Source organism: Ptiloglossa arizonensis, chromosome 1 (genome assembly GCF_051014685.1).
Source record: "Ptiloglossa arizonensis isolate GNS036 chromosome 1, iyPtiAriz1_principal, whole genome shotgun sequence".
Lineage (NCBI taxonomy): Eukaryota > Metazoa > Arthropoda > Insecta > Hymenoptera > Colletidae > Ptiloglossa > Ptiloglossa arizonensis.
Window position 1 is genome coordinate 16,530,550 of NC_135048.1, and position 15,419 is coordinate 16,545,968.

Genomic DNA, 15,419 nt, shown 5'->3' on the forward strand with positions numbered 1-15,419 from the left:
AGGAAGACATCTGCAAACCAACATTTACCCAAATTACTAACCTAGGAGCGCCATCTACCTAAGTTACCAACACTTAAATTACCTATGCTTAAGTTATCGACGGTCGCGTTACCGATCTTTGAGGTATAAGTTACTTTGTTTTATATTCACGAAATAAATAAAAATTGTAAATTTTTGAAAATTCACCCTGATGTACCATTGGGACAGTTAATGATTATTTATTTTTTTGCATACTATTGTGTATGCAGTTAATGCAGATATTCTATCAACCTGATTTTTTTATTTGGGAGAACTATTTTTAACGACATCTATTGTTTGGTTGAGATCTTACAAGGTTCTTTCATGTAATCTTAGAAGTACATATTATTAATGTGTTGACTAATAATTTTATTACTATTTTCTATAAAAAAAATCATAATTTCATAAAATCATAATCTTTTTCTAACTTTCATAATGGCGTAAGTCCTTAATCTAAATTATATAATTATCTTTTAGAAGATCATTTATATTAAATAAGTAGTAAAACTTTTCATTTGCCACAAAAAATATTGAATTTATTACAGTGATTTTAATTATAAAATTTTAACTCTAAGCCTTTTACATACTACATTTTTAATAACCCAATAAATTTATACTTACCTTATGATGATACACCAGTACGACCCCTTTAGTCGTATAGTGCAATGTCCATGGAAAAAGCAAGATATGATTTTACCATCTAACGTATTAAAAATTAATCGTGAAAATTCATTTCATTAATCTATATAAATAAAATACAGATGTACTCGTCTTTTACCGAATTATGAGGAGATAACTAAAGGGATCGCAATGAAACTTGAAACGTATCTACAGAGTATACAACTTAACACTTTGTCAATCGACCAAGTAACGTTTAACAGAGCAATGATCTCCATACTCTTGAATGGCATAATTTTATCGTATTATATCATGAATCGTTTTTATTTATACAAAAAAATGAATACGAAGAAAAATGAATTGAAAACACAGTTTCAGAAATCATCTAGTAAGATTTCATTAGCAGGTTCTCATAATCATCAGGAACCATTACATTTTTAGACATAGTATATAATTGTTTATTAAATAAAGCTTAATAAAAATTTACAAACGATATTATGGTCAGTTTTTCATTTTCTTTTTTAAAAGAGCTTTTCGTTTTTTTTCCAAAGCTTCTATGCGCATATCTTCTAAATCCTCCATAATGCCTAAAAATATATTTTATTCAATTAATTATACAGAAATAGATTTAATTATGTAATTCACTTTTTTGTTGTTACCTATTTTAGTTGATACATATTCCTCTTTCAGTTGTTGTGCAAAACTACTCTCCATGGCTACATCGTCGTCTTCGTTATTCACATATTTATATTTATTTTTATCGTAACCAAATATTTCACTTATATATTTACTGTAATCTTCGGCTTCTTCTTCTACTCCATCGTCAATAAAATCATCAAGTTCAGAGTCGTATTCATCTTCACCTTCATTTTCATCTTGTATGCGGCCTATAAATATGATTGTAAGTTCATTAAATATACTATTATTTATTTATCAACTATTGTATTAAATAGTATTATATTCGGTAATAGAATTTGTCACAATTATTTTATTCGAATTGACCTTAATATTTTCCTATAAAACAGTCAATATGGAATAATACGTTTGTCGATATTATAAAAGTCTTTTGCTTTGTAGGGTAAAAAAAATTGAATTTTTTAAAAGTATGTGTGTGTGTACACTAAAGAATATGTGCAGAAGTTTGAACAAATCTACATGAAGTGTGGAGAAGTTTACTAATTTTGAATGGAAGTGCTTTGTTTCTCTGAAGTTTTGAGATCTTTGAACAGTGCACTGTTAAGAGGTGGTTTACAAAAGCATTGAAAATGATAAAGTATTATATAAATAAAATACAAAACTACTCACGTTTATGAACTGTCAATGATTTCTTTTGTTCTTTTGAAGGAAGCATGTGTTTAGGTCTAATTTGTTTAAGATCTGTTGGTGGAAATTGTTTCATACTTTTACCGTTTGTCATTTGGAGTGTACGACTTTTGGCTGTACTTGTTGCCGGAAGGTCTTTTTGTTTGCTTGCTTTCGATGTACCTTGTTGTTCAGGGATTCTTAATTTCTTAGCTTTTGTATTTTTTATATCTTCAATCTTATTTTTGCTCAATTGTAATTTCTTTTTTTCTTCTTCAATAGATCGTCGCATTTCCTCTAATTTTTTCTTCTCTGTTTCTAATTTTCTACGTTCTTCCAATAGTACATCTTTTTCCGATGGTTTTGAAATGCTGGACTTATTTACATTCGATTTATTTACATTAAACTTATTTTCATTGGATTTATTGTCATTGGATTTATTTTCAATGGATTTATTTTCGTTAGATTTCTCAATGTTCTTTTTAGAAAGTGTGGGTTGCATTCCAGTTGCTGTTTTTATAGATGATTTATTCGAAAGCGAAGAATCAGTTAACTTTTCGGATGACTTAGATATTTTATTGATATTATTTGCATTACCACTTTTACTTGATTTACTAGATGTAGTAGTACTTCCCTCTTTATTAATTATACTGCCATCTTTAGTTCGTTCTTTTCTTTCTCGCCACTCTTTTTCTTTTGCATATTCTATCATTTGTTTCCTCGTCCTTAATCTTTCCGGCTCATCAGTTTTTGGTTTAATATCAATTACAATTGGTTCATGTTGTTTCTTTTCCGCAATTTTAAGTAACTCATTAAAGTCCATTGGCGGAGGCGGGGGTCTCTTTTTATGTTTGGGTTTTTCCTCTTTTTCCTTTTTTTCTTCCACAGTACTTTTCTCAACTTTTTCTTCAATTGTTGGTTCAATTTCTATTTCCTTTGCAGAAGACTTTCTTTTTCGACGATGTCCTAAGGCTTCCTCCACTTCTTGTTGTTTTAAGGCTTGCTTAACTCTATCCTAAAACAACGGTTTATTATTTTCAAATGGCTGTAATTATCTTTAAATAATAGAAAACATATATATTAACGCATACTTGGCAAATTTGATATTTTGAAAATATATTAATTTTTAACCAATGTATTTTCTTTTTAATATAACTCTAAATTAATTTAGACATGCATGAACCTTTATTGAAATCATTACTGCAAATAAAGCAACTTAGAATCGATCTGTGAATTTTACACACGTTTATTTTTAAAACTTTAATAATATATTGACTATTTCATAAAAGTTGGTACACTGAAATAATGTATCAATAAATGACGGATTTTTTACACGTATGGTGTTTGCAAATATAAAAAACGTATGCTAAATATATGTAATTGTACATCCCATGAATATCTTCCTTGATATCAACATTATACCATAATTTTACAAGAGTTTTTTCAATTTATCTGACGAGAAAATATACTAACTAATTATTTTAGTAAAATAAAATTTTACGCTTTCCAAATTTTAACGAACAACTATCTCAATTATACCTTGCTCAATGCTCTTTCAGGCGACATAAGTCGGATTAGAGAAAAATATTCAGGTTACGAATTGTAGTGTTTCATTCAGGCCGTGTTTTGCATTTACAATAATTAAGTCGATACGATATTAAATAGTATTAATGTTATTTTGTAGAGTACCTGTAAGGTTTTTAATTCAAGAAATAGCATGCATTGAAAAAATCTGAAAACGAAAGTATTTTCGGATTGTTATTTTACAAAATGGGGAGGGGTGTCCAAATAGTGACAAAGGTAGGTCACTACGGGGGTTTAATGAATAGATTATTATCCCGCACCCCGTATATTTGGGGAAAATTTTATGCGACTACTGACACGATTGACGAGGACTTGAATCAAAGACTTGAAAACAAATCCTTTCAGATCTTTCCAACGCAAGAGTTACGCTATTTTTTGATTTAAAAATCTCGTAGACACTGTATAAATCATGATTTTAAGATCAATGTATTTAATTATTCTTTTCTCTATATTTATAATGAAAACAAAAAAGAAAAAAAAATTTCTTAATTTTTCTTTACGCGAGAAATTTGCATGTTTTTACCTGTCCCATCTTTTTGAAGCATTCTATATATGCTAAAGTGACCTCACCTTCATCGTCGAAGGTTGATATGCAATTATTGTAATAAAACAGTAAAAATAGAAAAATAAATAGTAAATTATTAGAAATTTACATTTTACATAATTAATGTACAATGCATGTTCGAATATTTAATTTTACACACAATCGCATTCAAGAATTAAGACAAAAACATATTTTCGTACCTTTGTAGATGCAATATCTTTTATTGTCCCTTTTCGATTGCCACTGAAAAGTGGTTTTTGCCGAGGTGCATTATTATACTTATTCATTAACTGATTGTAAAAGGCAGAAGCTTCTTGAGATACATAACCGTAATCATCTTCATCAGGTTGAGAGGGTCCTAAAAGGAACAAAAAAATTGTTTGAAATTATTTTCATAAATTTCCAATGAAATTGTATCGTATGTGACTATATTTTTGGCGGCAACTTGTTTTTTTTTTGGCGGAAAGCAATCAGAGCATTAGTAAAAGAACGATCGATCCTCAATTTCGATTTAACACCCTCCTTGTCTCGATGTTCGAGGCTAATTTCATTCACACACTCTGCTCCGAAATCTTTAAATATTGAACAATGATTCTATTTGTAATAAAACATCAATGTACACGCAAATTCAGGCTGCTTGAATTTAAAATTCGTGAATAAAAAAATATATTTGTTTCTTCTCCAACAAACAGAACAACTCCGTAATAGGCGAGTAAAAAGTGACTGATTAACATTTACTTATAAGTGATAGTTATAGAAGTTATTTTGCTATTGAAAAATTACGAATTTTATGGTAACAAGTTTGTTTATGAGATCGTGGTATAGTTTTTCTTCACCAAACGGTGGAAATAGACTCTCTGACCCACCTTACAAACCTGAAGAACGTCTCTACCAGAGACAGTATGCATATAAACAATAAGTACATTGTTGTGACTCAAGAACGCATCTCGAAAAATTTTTTAATTAAAGGATGCGAACAAATGGTAACGTAGCGTCCCATAACGTCTAATTGGCCGCCAGGCCCCATAAGCACGAAGGAAGGTCATTGAACAATCTAGAGGACTGTATCACGCTGATATATTAACGAGAGCACACGATGAGTTGACGAGGGCATTGCAAACCGAACAGGTGACTACACTGTAGAGAAAGTAATATCGATAGCACTTCACAGTGAGCACACTGAACAAAAGGATCGTCCATTTGAAAAAAGGGATGTAGATATTCAGTAGATTGGCTACGAACGAAGAGGGTAGCACGATTTGTTCAGTGGCTCCGTCTTGTTCCTTGCTGGTGATTGCCTAAATCATTTCTCTTGCCTCTTATCCCGAAGTGACAAGATCCTGTTACTGCTCCCTTCCTTTTTTCTCTCCACAAGGAACCAAACGAAGGTAGCACGGGGCAACTTGCCCATCATATTAACCCTTTGGACTCGAGAGGAGACCCTTTTCAATTAGTACTTTTTTCAGTCTGGGACTCGTAAGATGTAAACGTGTGCACGTCAGGTATTAAAATAAAAATGTTCCGTTCCGGATTAATTTTACGATTCGAAAGATTTTATCGAGGCGCCAGTTTCTTGCAGCAAGAGAGCTTCGAGCGCAAAGGGTTAATCGAAACGAACAAAACTCTGGGGACATAATGTACATAGTTCACGAAAGGGACGAAGAAAGTCCTTCTACGTAATACGTGGAATACAGCAACCGTACTCTTCGTCTACGTAACACAGATTCTCTTTCCGATTATTCTAATTAGTGATCTCCTTCCTTGAATTCGTCTCTTACTCCTACGCTTCCGATTACCATCGAAGTCGTGTACTCGTCTTTACAAACTTACGCAAATAAATAAAGTATGTCGAGGTGAAAGAAGCTCTCTGGGAATTTATCTACTTCACACACCTCCTTCGAGTAACCCCCCGTTAGAGTCCTTTTATTTTACCCTTCATTTCAGTTGCTAAGCGCGGTTTCACTTGTTTATCTGGTGACTATGTTACTCGAGTTAACTTGGGCTTTGCCGTTACATTTTTAAAATCAGTGCGTAATACCTCATGTAGTATCTTCTAGTTATCAGTGAAATAGTTAAATTCGTGTGTATCGTGGCAACCGTATAGTAACACCTGGAAATAATATCACGCGTTGAACTGCGCGCAACTTCACCTTCACATGTCCCTGTGAAATAAAGGGCTCTAAAACCACACTTTCGTAGGTCGTGAACGATGTACGAGCTTCTCAAAGAAAAAATACGTACACATGAAATCTCGTACACATAGAAACCGAAATCATTGGCAAGCAGTATGGGGAATTATGAGAGTAGATTTAAAAATGAAAAGTTTTGTAACATTTAATGGAAATTACAAATAGCAGCAGACTTCCGCTCCTCCCCTAGCATAGAAATCTAACGTCGTACTATCCACATCGCCCAATGAGAACAGAAACCATGTTCTTAAAGAAAGACATAGTCAAAATGATGGAAAGTACAATGTAATTGTCTCAGTATATATCTACCGTCCTCACTGCTGAGAAATGATCCCACTTCAAAAACGAACAGAAGTATCAGAACATTCTCAGCACCTAACAGTCAGCATCTCTTACAACACCAGTATCGTTGATAAAAATGAGTAAAGATAAAATAAATATAAATACTTGTACATACGCAAGAAAGGAAGGAGGAAAACAGCATTCAGAATTATTTTAATCAAATGTAATGTCACTGCAATGATTGATCACTTGGATCAGGAAGGATACAAGAGACCATCCCATAGAATATGGACGGGATACAGGTGGCCCACGGGCCAGTGTGGCTTCTTCTCCTACTGTGTCTACTATGCAGAGCTGAGATTGTGGGACACGATCTTCGATAGTCGTTTGTTTATTGTTTTAATGTCATCAAACGATAGAATGAAAGGCAGTAGAAAGAGAAAGACGAATCATGCAACGCGACGCATCTGATAGTAGGAGAACCAGTGAAGTTGTATGGAACTCCTGGCAGAGAAGAAATTCTCCATCCTTGCCATAGAAGAAACAGGAATAGAGTTAATAAAGAAAGAAACACTTAAACCGTGCAGAACTGCTTTGAACTTAAAAATAGAAGACATAAAGGAGTTGAAGTATGAAAAACACATCATTTTTCTGAAACTCAATATTTAGAAGAATAAGAAAACTTAAAAAATCTTCATGTCAGATGGACAAAACCATGGACATAGTAAAACTTATGTTTCTACAAGCAATCATCAAAATAACAATATGCAAAGGAAACATAAACACCCCAGCCAGAAGAGCAAGCAGATATAATCAATATCACCCGTAGGAGACTATAAAGGAATTAGGAAAACTGTCAATCACATTAAGACTCAATATGTCTGGAGAAATATAAAGGTGAATGTCAATAAATTTATTAAAACTTCTGTTAGTTGCCAAAAAAAAAAAAAAAAAAAAAAAAAAGAAATTGGTAAAAACTAAAACCAAGGAACTGTTGATAATAATTGATACTTCATTGGATGCCTTCGATAAAATTTCCATGGATATACTAGGGCCAATACCTATAACAACAAAAGGAAACGACTATATATTAACTATCCAAGACAATTTAACTAAATACTCATTAGCAATATCTCTTGTATCCATTACCTCAGAAGAAGTAGCTACAGTCTTCATAAACCATTTCATATGTAACTTCAACAGCCCCAAGGCTACACTAACTGATCAAGGAACATGTTTCACCAGTTTCCTCATGAAGAAATTCGCTCGAACATTCCATATTAGGCAATGCAGGACTTCAGCATTTCACCCACAGTCCAATGGATCCATTGAAAGGAGTCACCATGTCCTCATTGAATATCTCAAACACTACATAGCAACAGAAAAACAATGGGACTACTGGTTACCTCAGACTATGTTTTTGTATAACACCAGCGTACATAAAAGCACAAAATTTACACCCTACGATCTTGTCCTCGACAAAAAGACCAGACACTTGATTCCATTAGCACACATCCCGATTACATAGATACCCTGATCTTCAAACGCTAAGATTTTGGATGTATGGCCAAAAAAACCTTAGAAATATTAAAATACATATAAACACTATTATAATCGGGAAATATACTTTGTACAATATAAAATCGGAGAAAAAGTAATACTGGTACAACTGTGGCACAAGAAACTCAAAAATCAATATGGCGGACCTTACATTATCTATTGAGACTTATCAAAATCAAATAGCGCATATGTGCTCATTAATTATATAAATAATTTTGCAAGCTTGTTACTTTCGTTATTATATTTTTATCATTTCTTTTTATTTATTTCGCTACTATCGATAAATTTATTCTTCGAAAATCAAAATCCATTTAATCTCGCAGAATAACATGAATATAGTTCACAAGAATTATATAAATTACTACCACGTGTCGGCTCACAAAATGACAAATGAGCAGTCGTTAAAAACACTATTTTTAAATAAAATAAGGAAGGAAAATTTAGTGCACAGAACAAAAGAGGAACTTTTAGTAAGTAAATACATAAAATCAAATAGGTATGCTAAGATACTCAAACCAATCAATTCTGGAGAATGAAGTTTATTTTCTGTAGACAAATTTGAGAAAATATCGCTTCCCATGACTTATTTACAAAAACCAAATGGGAGAAAGAAATTCACGGACTCTTCAATGAAGTGCACCCATAAAACAGATAATTAAGATTCCAGAGCCAGCTCCGTTACGAGAAGTAGCCGCAGAAAAAAAAAGAATCTCCATAGATTTTGAACACACCATGCGAATTTTCGAACCAGTAACGGTAAATCTCCGGAACTCCAAGGAAAATTATCAGTGCATAAGTAGCATACAAAAAAGAAAAGAAAAAAGAATCTCAGGGAAGGTAAAGAGAATTTCTAAAAGGGAAATCACAAAGGAAAGTTCGAAGTATGTGGCAAGTATTGCAAAACTTGACTAAAACCTCAATTGAATTTTTCTTCATACTCTTGATATATGTAAAAATGTAATTTACGAGATACAATATATACGTATAGTTTATGTAAAAAGGTTTCGTGTTATAAGTGTTTTTGCATGATAATAATATTTGAAGTGTGAAACCAATATGTGATCTATATTGACCACCCTTATGTTTCATTATTACATTTTTAAGATGTCGAGTATGGATATAGTTATGTTATGGTTAATAACAAGTTTTAACGTTAATAATAACGTAGTCACGTCTTCGAGTCTGTGTCTCATTCCCACTCTCGTTCCTAAAGTTTCTTCTCTACTACTTCTCTTACTACTTTTAGCCACTTTCGTGGCATCTCTGCTCGGGGAAATTTGTGCCATCGAAAAATTAACAGTTCTGACTACCCCTTCTAATTAAGTTCTGAACATCGGTCCATGTGTGTTGGAGAAAAGTATAGAAGCCCAACAAGGGTACCCTTACCATCTCTTAGAGCTTGCAGTTTGTTTTAAACGTTACAGTATGGGTTTGACAATCCCGACGTACCTTATATAAGGCGACTGCATTGAGAAGGCAGCTCTTCGCTGCCTAGGGCAATATTATTATAAATTGTACTGACCATTCACGAGAAGAGAGCTAACGAATGTTTACACCCTCACTCTAGTTTACAGTCCATTAACTCTCTTACCATTATACGCATTGTCGCTACTGGTCGAGAACGGTGATGATTGACAGCGATCAATAGCGATCGTGCGTGTGACGATAATGGAACTAGTAAACTGCAAACTAGAATGAGACTGTAAACACTCGTTAGCCTTCTTTTTACAGACACAGAGTACAGAAGAGTGACGGTGGGACAATATGGTCCATCTCGTCGTCGATAAAGTCGTGTGGTGATGATGAGGATGACCTAGCCCGATTTTGTACAGGTGCACGAGAGAGCACTGAATGTTACGCTGTTAGGGTACCTGGTGACTTCCCCAATTGGACCAAAGAAAGGTGTGTATTTACAGACACGCTGCTACCTACCGTGAGAGTTTTAGCAGGTAGGCTCCGCCCACATTGTCGACCACTTGACGCGGATTGGCTCCGATCTGACCAGTTTGGCTTCCAAGAGGACAGTCGACGCGATTCGTCGCATTCAGTTCCTCTTGGATTCGCCCATCTCCTGGAGTGGGATGACATTGGTGATATTTAACGATATCGTCAATGCATTTGACACCCTACCTTGGGAGGTTGTTAGGCGGAGGATATCACCGAATATCCGCTTATGTAAGGACAGTGATCAAATACTATCTCCATGGAAGGTGAAAAGAGTATCCGAGCCGATACGAAATGGAACGAAAAGTCGTATAATTCGGGTATCTGTATTTGAATCGTTGCTGTGGAACCTTCAGTATGACACAATTCTACGTACTGATAACCTTCCCAACATAATAGTTTGTATCAGTTTAACGTGATACGTTGATGACATGTCGAGGAATATTGAAGGTGGACGGATCAGAGACCGTTTCTACAGAGACATGATCGAGAGGACGAACTAATCGAGCGTATAGGTAACTGGCTTTAAGGGTCGTCAGGAGATACAGGACCATGTCCTATGAAGCAGCGGCAGACCAGTCGGTACTTCCCCCGATAGATCTCACGAGCTCGCAGACGCCATATTGTAATCGTTGTTGTGAGCACCGCAAATATATGTACATCAATTGTAACAGAAGTAGTAAAGGTTCCGAAAAATTTACAATAATACATTATCGCCGCAAAAACAGTAGAGGTTTTGAAGAACTTCGTACCAACTAATGTGGATACTAGTATGCTTTGGGTTTACAGGCCAGCATCATACTAGTAGCTCGTGGCCAAATGTAGTGTTGCGGACGCGTTGATTACAGTGCATCGTAATCTCTTGTCTATAGTATAGAAGTCGTGTCTGTTTCGAACCTAGTAGTAGGAACAGATACGTTAAACAAATCTAGATGCTAAGTCTCCCTCCCCAAAGATAAGCTACCATGGAGGTTTCAGTGGATGGATTTCGTACGAATTTTGGGCCATAGTGTATATAATCTTCAGAATTATTTATAATCACATATACACACACATATATACTTGCAATTGTTATTTACAATATATATGAAAATGTACACATATGCTCATATTTAAATTTTGTATTACATATAGTAAATAATAATTGTAAATACGTGCGTATACCTATATATATTGTAAATAAATATTTTAAATATGTATATGTTTATATATATATATATATATATATATATATATATATATATATAAATATGTTGTAAGTAATAATTATAAGTAGAGTAATTCGGATAACATTTTACATATAAAAACAAAGAACTCTATTCTACCAACCTTTGATTTGGAAAAAAAATCAACTTGATCCAACAACTTCAAAAGTTTATAATATTATAATTAGATATTTGTGATGATAAACTAATAATGTTGTCACTTTAATTCAATTTTTTTAAAAATAGTTCTTTTTACTTTTTGTTAAATAAATCTGACTACAGATTGATTGTTCACAAATAAGGTGAAGTGTAAATCAAATGCACAGATGGTATATAAAAACATAGTATAAATTTGTACTTTATACACTAAATATTCGAAGCAATTTGTTCAATAATAATAGTAATCAGTCTAAAGTTTGTTCTCTAGACTTCTCTAGAATTAGATTTACTCTGACCTTAATCCCTCGGAATCCTCTGCCATGTAAATCCACAAAACCCCACTGTCCTGTTGGACGATGGAAAAGTAAGAAGGCATTGCGTTGATTGTACATATTCATACTCAATTACCTGTGGGCAAAAATACTGCCCATTATGAATAGAGACTGACACTACAAAATACTCGTTAACGTGAACACTATCACTTGCACACAGTATTGTGTTAATTTCCTTACAGATCATAACTTATAACCATCTGTATGACATTTATAGGTTGGTATTCATAAATTGTGAATATGTTACAACCTTCTAATAATTTGTAACAATTATATTAAAAGATACAACCCAAGGCTAAATTTTCATATAGAATAAAGAAAATATTCATATATTCAGTTGTGATATGGTCATAGTAATTAGTAGTAATTGTTGCTATGTATTATAAATTTAAAATAGGAAATTATTATACCTCACCTTTTACTCATGGAAAAAATAAATAAATACAGATATATCACATGATTTTCTAACATATTACTTTGGTGCTATATTAATTAAACCAAATAATTTTTAAACAAAATAATATTTCTATAAATATATTAATTAAAACTTTTATAATGTAGCAATGATTAGAAATGTAAAGGATTTAAATGAAAAGTGTAATAAATTGTAACAATTAACTTTTTATAAAGGTAGCTCTCATTTCCATACTGCACTACCTACTTATATAATTTGAGTGAGAAAATGTAGTTCATGCAATGTATAAGATTTTATTTAATTTTTTCTACATTAAATAAAATGGAGAAAAAATGATTTAATGTTTTTATGTAAAATTTGATCTTCTTTAAGATTTATTTCAAACATTTTTTAAAATGTTCATAAATAACAAATATACACATATATCAAAAAAAAAAAATTAGAAGAGGTAATCATTATCCGTAGATCAATTTTGCTAAAAATCTGGTCAAATCTTAATATGAAAATATAACACTTAAATATAAATTTTCTTAGAAATCCATTTAGTTATTAAATGTAATCATGTTAACAAATATACACATGTAATATACATATTTGAAACAAATTTTTTTTACCAGTAAAAATATGATCAAGAGGCTATAAAATGTGTTTTTTCATAAAAACAATTTTTCTATAAGTCTTCATTAGAATACTTTCCTTCATTATAGGTTGAAAAGCAAAAATTATTGTCTGTGATAACCTTAGCCACATTAATACTTGCAATATTGTATAATAAAAAATATAATGTAACATCTTAACGATATGTAGTAAATAATTTTTCGTCAAGGAATAAATATATGTACAGAATTTGTGAGAAGAAACTGACAAACTTATACAGTGTGATTAATAAATCATTCTGAATCAAGTTATACATATCATAGATCTGTTTTTTCCATTATTGAAAAAAGGAGCGTTTATTTGCATTCTTGAGAATATTAACATGTATTAATTCTTGACAAAAAGATAAACTGCCTATAATCTTCAATCTCCTTTTATATTTTAACCAGCTTATTCATGTATGGGTTTTGTAATGAAAATGGTTGCCTACAGCAGTAATTCCCAAATCGTAAAAGCACTCCAAATTTTGCATACTTTAATGTACTTGAGATTTTAAGGGAAACTGGTCTTTTTCTACAACTGCATGTTGGTCAGATCAATAATAATAACTTAATTCTGAATGCACCTCAACAATATGTCCTTATTCAACCATATGTTAATCCTATTTTCCAATATAGCTGATACTTTGCTTAAAGAATTATGAAGAATTTTACAATTTCATTATCTATATCCTTATTATTTGCCAATTTAAACAACATCTTTGAAATGTAAATAAAAATAAGAAACATATGAAAAATAAAAAGAACTGTTTCTTAGGGAGACATGCACTCAATATGTTACTTTTACTGTAACTCTAATAATAGAAATAAATGTATAGTTTATATGACCTACTTAGTTCAGATTGATCATCGAAATATGCTGGAAAAGTTTGTTGGTTTCCTCCTGGGACATTCTATTACAATATTATATAGCAAACACTAAATAAGTCTAAAACTGATATCTTACTTGCTCTTCACAATACTTTTAAATAAAGTTAAGTCCTTTCGAAATGATAAATATTTTAATAACATATGAATATGTCAAATATTTAATTAAATATGGTTTTAACAATATTTACAAGAATAACCGTCAAGTTTAATATTATAACTTTTATATGTTGCTCATAAAAGCTTTAATTAAATAATATTCACGTAGCCTTTAAACATACTAAAAGAATATTTTAATTATATAATGATAGACGTACCTGCCATAGTAACAGCTGTATTCTCATTGTCAATTGCATCTGCCAATACAGACTTGTTTGCCGCCTTACATACTTTCAAATGTTTATTTATACGACTTTGTGCTTTGTGATCACGTAATGCTAATAAATTCTAAAAATGAAAAATTATAATAAAAACTTATGCAATTAGAAAATAGATTCACTAATACAATAAATTTGTATATAAACTAGACAAAAGTCATATTATACCTCTCTTTTCTTCTTTTCTTCTAAAACTTTCTGTTTCTCTTCCTCTTCTTTGCGGGCTAAAAATTTTTTTATGTTCTCAGAAAGACTCTTAGACTGTTTAGTTGATTTTTTGGGCGGGGAAAATTTTGTTTGATAGCAGGCAATTGACTGTAAGACATAAACAATTTAGTTAAAATAATATACTTCTTACGTATCCATAAAGATAAGAAATATTAGAAAAATGTAATAACCTGTTTGGCATTTTCATTTTTTTGTGCCACACTCAACAGCGTGCCAAAATCCATTTTGACGAAAAGATGAGAAATACACTGAATATCACGACATATCTTTGAAATTCACATATTGTGCTGGCATTTTATTATTCAATATCAACTGTTCATAAATAAGTTATCAAGTTTTTCAATATCTCAGATATCAAATACATTATTTGAACGCTTTATGTTAAATTATTCACATAAATACTTTGCACGATTACTAAAAACAGTAGGTCTTCGAATAAACAAGAAAAGTAAAGATGAATTAATTGTTTCTGAAAACAGTGACATATAAAATTACACTATTTCTTTTCGATAGATGGCGTGCTGTGATGCCAGACGAGCTACATTTTTTGCGCATGCGTGGCCGATAGCGACGTACGTAGCCAATATTGTGGGCGTTAAAGATTAGTGAGTTCCAATAAACCTGTATAACAGCTCAAATGGTTTCTGGCTAATTCAAGGAAAACTCACTATACACTAAATTACCCTTTTTTCTTCACACATAGCTCTCGTGCTACGCAATACAGTTACATTATGCACATTAAAAATGATTAATTCCTGCCCTTCTAGAAGAAAGTTACTAGTTTCAGTATCAGCGATGTCTGGTTGGAGGATACATGGTCTTAATGGTGCCAAAGCTGGTGTCTTTAAGTATAAATAATGCTCTCTGATGATGTAGTTTCAGTGTCACTAGATAAATTTTGAGTCCGAACTTCATTTTTAAAAGTCCGAAAAAAAATGTCCAAATTCATTGAAGAATTCTACACAAAATAAATCCATATTTTCTCACGAACTTATAAGTTGTTAGATCTTCTTATATAAAGTTGCGACTTTTTTAGAATCTAGTTCAATTGCCATACGTTGCATCTATATCGCATTAATTTGAAGTTGATTAGATCGTACTTGTTTAAATTATTATACATGCCTCATGGGATATCACAT

General features: G+C 32.0%; 1 protein-coding gene across 1 annotated transcript; it reads right to left on the bottom strand.

Moving 5' to 3' along the window:
* Positions 1-1,080: 1,080 nt before the first annotated feature.
* LOC143146017 (protein SPT2 homolog) lies at positions 1,081-14,768 on the bottom strand. The gene is made up of 7 exons (XM_076310367.1): positions 14,451-14,768; positions 14,221-14,367; positions 13,993-14,122; positions 4,267-4,424; positions 1,942-2,953; positions 1,296-1,523; positions 1,081-1,223 (listed from the first exon to the last, which is right to left on the bottom strand). The coding sequence occupies exons 1-7, from the start codon at positions 14,502-14,504 to the stop codon at positions 1,138-1,140; spliced, it is 1,815 nt and encodes a 604-aa protein (XP_076166482.1). The 5' UTR covers positions 14,505-14,768; the 3' UTR covers positions 1,081-1,137.
* Positions 14,769-15,419: the final 651 nt, after the last annotated feature.